Source organism: Lactuca saligna, chromosome 4 (assembly GCF_052625555.1).
Source record: "Lactuca saligna cultivar CGN05327 chromosome 4, ASM5262555v1, whole genome shotgun sequence".
In the NCBI taxonomy this organism is placed as follows: Eukaryota; Viridiplantae; Streptophyta; class Magnoliopsida; order Asterales; family Asteraceae; genus Lactuca; species Lactuca saligna.
Genome location: NC_136420.1, coordinates 84112572 through 84119532, shown reverse-complemented (window position 1 = coordinate 84119532; position 6961 = coordinate 84112572). Strand labels below are relative to the sequence as shown.

At 34.3% G+C, this 6961-nt stretch overlaps 1 protein-coding gene across 1 annotated transcript; it reads right to left on the bottom strand.

Moving 5' to 3' along the window:
- Positions 1-531: 531 nt before the first annotated feature.
- SWI2 (switch 2) lies at positions 532-4567 on the bottom strand. The gene is made up of 8 exons (XM_078990669.1): positions 4082-4567; positions 3491-3597; positions 2437-3364; positions 2105-2352; positions 1834-1960; positions 1493-1768; positions 1179-1395; positions 532-1040 (listed from the first exon to the last, which is right to left on the bottom strand). Exons 1-8 carry the CDS (start codon positions 4487-4489, stop codon positions 709-711), a joined length of 2643 nt encoding a protein of 880 aa, XP_078846795.1. The 5' UTR covers positions 4490-4567; the 3' UTR covers positions 532-708.
- Between the last annotated feature and the right edge of the window lie 2394 nt (positions 4568-6961).

Sequence of the window (6961 nt, the reverse complement as noted above, 5' to 3'; positions counted from 1 at the left end):
TTAATTGTTAGATCGATAACTTCAGAAAGTGACGATGAGAGTGAGTTTGTAGCTTTAAATAGGAAATCCAGATGAATACGTTTGTAAAGTTTCCAAAACTTAAATTAAAGATCATTTCGGATTTTTTTATTCTTTCGTCAGCAAGTTATATCTCTTTAAGAGTATCAAGTTATATCTCTTTAAGAGTATACGGTTTGGGTCATAACGAGAAATGAATTGGGTGAGTTGGCATACGAAAACGGTGTCAAGACGCGGGGAACCAACCCCCCGCCCCCCCTCCCAACTGTTTGAAGCTCTTTATGACGAATCTCCAAATAACTCCATCCAAACATGATTTTACACCAAATATGATGACCTTATAATATCCATTAGCACCAAATTTGATGTTAAAGTTTCATTGATGCCCTTTTGCAAAGTATAATATTTCTATAAACGAATGTGTAATATTTATTTAAATATGTTGATAAGCATTTTTTTGTACTTAATAACATGTTTGTTTTATCAATATTACAATTATTTCAAATGATAATATACAAATAATTTATTTGGGTATATTTGTATAATAGTATAATTTACAAAATTATTATAACAAAAAGATGCACAACAAATTGCGTAAAAAGCTAATATACACAAGGGGTATTCTTGAAAATCTAAATAGCTTCTATGAATTACAACATCTACATTGTACAATATGTAAGTTATATTCATTCACCTAAGTGTAAGGGGAATTTTCTCCTTTCGCCTTTTGAAGTCTCGTAATACGCGTTCTCTCTCACTAACACTTGCTGATAGGACCCACTTGCTAAACTCCACTACTTCCATTCCCATAAACCGGGCAACCAGCCTATACTGCTTCATTTTACGTGAAGCTTTTCCATTTTCATGGTCACTATGTGTAACTGTAACTGTAATTGGTTTCTTCTTATTCTTAGGGACCGGGGGCAAAATGGGAATTTGTGTGGATGTATCAACTTCTTGTGTCACGTTGCATCCACGCCCATGGCTGATGATATCCTCGTTCCGATGTGCGTAAACAATACCTGAAAAAAAAAAAAAAAAAAAAAAAAAAAAAACATTATCAGTAAAATAGGAAAACCAACAGGAGTAATATAACATCGTACTTCCAATTTTTTTTATTTTGTTATGATGAACTCAAACAGGAACCAAAAAAAACTCACCCAACATATCAGGGCTTTGGGATTCTAAAGAAAATGTTTCGCGTGATTGTGGAGGAAGAAAACACATCCCGAAATCAGACAAAGTTTGTTTTTTTTCAGTATCATCTGTTGGTTGCTTATCATGTGAGTGAATGATGTCACTCGTGAACAGTTTGTCTGACAAATCACGAAACAAATTGCTGATCCCGAAAAGCTCGCCTTGGAACTCCTTGCAATCCTGGATCAAAAAAAAAAAAAAAAAAAGTGTGTTTGATAGATATGATAATTCTCAAGAGAATGAAATTGAAATGTTTGATATATAATTAAACCTATACCTGGACACCTTCAAAATAACGTTTTTCGAGTTTCCCAGAAACAGCAATATTAGAGAGCTGTTGTTTGTAGACTTGACGGGTGTAAACAAGTTCTTCAAGGGAACCAGCCGCCAGCATCCGGAACACCACCACATGCCGCTTCTGTCCAAACCGAAAAGACCGGTCCTGGGCCTGCAGATCATGGGCCGGGTTCCAATTCGGGTCGAATATAACCACACGGTTCGCACTCACAAGATTCAGCCCAAGCCCACCCGCACGTGTGGATATAAGGAAAACCTGATGGAAATTGTAGTTTGTAAGATAAAAAAGTATATGTAAAGTTGGTATTTGGAAGAATTGACCTGTTTGCTTGGACTTGAATTGAAGTGATCAACTAGAGATTGGCGCATGGCAGTTGGGGTGGACCCATCAAGCCTTGAAAAGCTGTATCCTTTGCGTATAAGAAACTTTTCAAGTATATCCAGCATCCTACATTACAACAACACAATCCTTTCCTTTATCAGTTATCACTGTACTATGTATATCTATGATCTATATCTATCTTCACATTGCTTTTTGTCCTTTTTTGTGTGTTACAAATGTAATACAAGAGTGTTGTATAAATCAAATTACCTGACAGAGTAACTAAAGAGAAGAATCTTATCCCCCTTTATAATCCAAGATGTCATCAAAGTATCTAAAGCTCTCATCTTCCCACAATGTTGAACATCACTTAGACCCATAAAACTCTCGTTTTGATAATACCCTCCCACCAGATCAATATCTGTACCAAAAACAGCTGAAGCAAATTCCTTGTCTTTCTTCACTTTATCCGAGTCATCCCTTGGATTAGGTTTAATAAGCTCCAAATGATTGCTTATCTGTAATTATCACACTTTCCACCATTTTATTGACTGTTTGCTCAATTATTATTATTAGAAAATCTCAATATAAAAAGATTTTACCTGTTGGAGCTTGGTGAGGCAAGGAAGAACAAGACAAAAAGGGCATGAGTCACAACCATCAGGATTATCCTTATGAAGATAAGGCCAAATAACACCATTTGGAACAATTCTTTTACAACATTCCACTTGCTTAAGTGGGCTCCCACAGCTACAAGGGAGATCCTTATTAATAAGACATTGAACATCAGGTAATTGCAGCATCCTTTGATAAACCCTTTTTTGCACCTCACTCATAGCACAAAACACAACATTATCTTCTTTACCCATCATAAGATGTCCAATCGTCTCCTCTTTCGTTCTTCTCAGCAGAAATTTCCCCAAAACTGACACCAAATGTTGTTTCCTCTCTTCTGCAATTTTAACAAATCTTGCAGGAGCACTGGATCTTTGCCCATGTTTCAAAGGCTCATCATAGTAATCCCTGAAATGTTCACGGGTCCCCAACCCCCCGGGGACCACCCAATCGAACAGATTAAATAATTCCATGATTTTGTTTTGCATTATGGTTCCTGTTAATCCATATCTTTTTAGGGTTTTGATGGATAAACAGGCTTCATAAAGTTTTGATTTTTCGTTTTTGAGCCGATGAGCTTCATCGATTATCACAACTTCCCAATTTAATTCGGATAAAATGTTTCCATGGATTCTGTATGTATCGAAACTTGTTATAACTATTTCAATCCCATGAGATTCGATTTTGTTGAAGATTATGTCACGATTGGCACCATGGTATATAGCAACTTTGAATGTTGACCATTTGGAGAATTCGATTTCCCAGTTTTGGATTACGGAAGATGGACAGATTATTAGGACAGGGCCTTTTGTTTCTTGTTTGTTCTTGTTTGGATTTGTTGTGGTGTCATGTTCTTCGTCTTTTTTGTATATGGCAGAAAGAAATGCAATTGCTTGGATAGTTTTCCCTAATCCCCTGATAAGTTATGAAAAGAAACTTAACTCTGACCAATCATAAAGCAAAACCATGAAAAATGTTGGGAAAAATAGATAAGATAAATAGTTAAATACCCAACTTCCAACAATTTTTAAAGTTACTCACATGTCATCCCCAAGAATGCCTCCATGATTCTTCTTGTATAAGTTGTATAAAAACTTTACACCACTTCTTTGATGTTCTAGCAGCCTGCAATTTATGGAAGCAGGAACCTGGAGAACAGTTTGTCAGATGATAAGTCTCCTAAACTTTCATCCATCGATTAAGTGTTGTCCAGTTAAGCCTAATAAGGAAACAGCACCCAAAAATAGCCAACTTTAAGTAAAAACTTAAAATTTCCCTACTGTCAAATATCGATTCTATTTTTGACTCATCTTAGTGGCAAGAAAACAGATTCTCAAGATTAATATGATATTACCCGAGTATCCATTGATTCAAGAAACAATATAAAGTTATCCGATATATCCCTTATTTTAAATTAAACTACTGATTATTTGATTCTATTCTTGAACTAACAATAATCACTTTGAAATTGCACATCCAAACACCCTTAAGTATTTCACTACCTACTTTTCCCTCTAGCTTAACATAGAATACAACAATCAAAAACATAAATAGAACAGTAAACACAGCAAGAAAATCACAAGATAGGTACTTGTGGAATTCATTAATTTAGACGGGGTTTTCATAATTTACCTGCACAACAGGATTTTGGCCGGATTCGGAAAGCACCAAAGGTTCATAAGGTCCGGTAGGATCAAAAAATTGAGGGGCTTCCAACTTAGGTCTTGCAATCCGAAACCCGTTTTGTTTTTCTAAATCTTTATTTTTTTCCTCCTCGTCTTCAAAATTTCCTTCGATAACGTCATCGACCAGTGGATCGTGTTGCTTAAATTGACTAGATGCCTTCGATTGTTTTGTAGGAAGCAAGGTGGGTAAGGAACTATAATCATCTTCGAGTCGTAACAGTTGTTGAGAGAGGGAAGATTTGGGTGGTTTTCTAGGGTTTAGAGTCGACGCAGTTAGTGAGTATGAAGAGGAAGATGGTGATTCTGACTGGTACGCACAGGGTTTGAGAAGATCCTTGAAGCTGTTTAACGACATTACCGAGAGAACTATAAAAGATGGTGTTCAAATTTAGAGGGAATGTTTTTAAGAGTTTGAGAGTTTGATCTTTGGCTTTTTGTTTTGAGATTTTATTTTATTGTTCGTGAAATTCAATGACACCGCCTTTTACTTTACATATCAGACGAAATGTTTTATAAGTTTTATACTACATGAGAAAAAAAATTATTATTATTGTTAATAAATATTTTTAAATGTTGGATAAAAAAAAGTTAAAAGTAGGGTTGAACAGAAACCGAACCGAAACCCCAAAAAACCAAAATAACCGTAAAAACCAAAGCCGAATAACCGAAACCGAAACAAAAATCGATGGTGCGGTTTTTAATTTTGAAAACCGAAAAACTACGGTGCGGTTCGGTTTTATATTTAATAACCGCACCAAATTAACCGAAATAACCGCAAACCGCATAATTTCATATATTATTGAAATATTTATAATAATTATATTTAACTGATAAAAATAAATTAGTATTTCGAAGTTAGACAATGTTGAAATTTATCAATTTTATCATCTTATGATTTTTATTATTTAATTTTTGGTGCGTAAATGGTTGTTAGTAACTGTTAGACATATTGTTAATTGTTTGAATGAAATAAATTCAATATAACATAATAAAATGCTAACCTGAAAGAATAAAAATGGACTAAAATTGTGATTTATTTGGAATGAAAATCTAGAAATAAATGAAAGTCGACTAAATTTTTTGTTTTGAACATGAAAACCCGCACCCTTTTAACCGAAAAACCACACCACCTTATTTTGTGGTTAAAATCCAAAACTGCACCGAAATAACCGAAAAACCGCAAAAATAACCACAAAACCGAACCGAATCAAAACCGCAATTTTCGGTTTTTGGTTTTAAAAAACCGCAATTTGCGGTTGCGGTTGTGGTTTTATACAAAAACCGCACCAAACCGCACCATGCTCACCCTTAGTTAAAAGTGCTAATATCTTGTTTTTGCTTCGAGTTGTCATGACCTTTACAGAAAAAATGACTTTTATAAGAGTAGAGACTTGTACATCAGGAAAATAAAAGCATATGCATTGCAATTTTAGTAGTGATGTTTTGTTATTAATGACCTGTGATGATGAATTGGTAATGCTTATACTGTAAATGTTTCTTTTCCCTAAATATAATTAATGATCTGTGATGATGAATTGGCAATGCTTATATTGTAAATGTTTCTTTTCACTAAATATAAATGCTATCAATATTTTTATGTTTAAGAAAAGGTTTTAAAAGTTTGAATTTAGGTTGGGGTTGTTAACATTATTCAACGCCTAGGTTGGTTCCGAAAATGTTGATTAGGTTTTTCAAGCCTAATCTAAAAATTTCCACATATATTTAGATATATTCATATCGAAAGACTTAGTTGAAGACCAATGATGGATTTATCACTTGGATATTTAGATGATTCTTTATTTTGAATTTAAGATGAATCTATAAATGTTTACTTTAAACTATTGTCACTTGATTATCTCGTTACACCCTCGTATGCTTTAACAATTTAAACATCTTTAAATGGTAAGAACTTGACTATTTGAGGTTTTCAGTTGCAAAGTGATTCTTTTAAGTGATGCTCTTTTTATTAAAATATTTTTGAAATTGAATTGTTGATGACCAGATCAAGTAACTCACACAAAAGATGTTTCATTACATACAGAGATCTCATGTGATCTCATATGATTGACTTATTATATTCATTTTATACAATACAGTGTACGTCATTTTAGTTTGAAAGCACAATTAAAACCAAGTTATCACATTAATGGGCTTGGTTCATATAGTGAGACATGTATGCATGAGATATGACACTCAGTTCAAGTTTCATGTTTTCAAGTTGCGAGACCAAAGTTGTTTAAGCTACGTTGTTTACTTTTATGCAATAAAGATATGTGTATTGACTATTTTGTGAAGTTCATATACCATAAAGGGCACGATATATGTTAGGTCATACGGTATGCAAGACGGGAGGGGCATCCACCTCGGCACAAGACCACTCCACTAACACCATCACAACCCAAGATGGTGGTGTTTATGTATAGAGAGAGAGGGAAAGGGAAACCTCTCTCTCTCTCTCTCTCCATAAAGGGATTCACTCCACACCACAATTGCACGTCTGCACCCATTTGACGTTGTGTTCATGTGTAAAATGCCTTGCCGCATCATGGTTACGGAAGCTCTGTAAGGAGTATATACCCATGACCTTATTATTGAAAGCTAAGAAATTTTAAGAGATATAAGAGTAGAGGTTTCAATTCATAACACGACACGATAAAAATACATGACATGAAACAAAATTGGGATGAAAATGGAATTTAAATTCGTGTCAAGTGTAAAAAACACAATGTCATGTTTGTGTTCAAAATTCGATGCAAAATTGACACGATTTAGCATTTATTTTTCATGTTTGTCGTGTGTATCGTGTTATGTATGATTAAGTATTAAC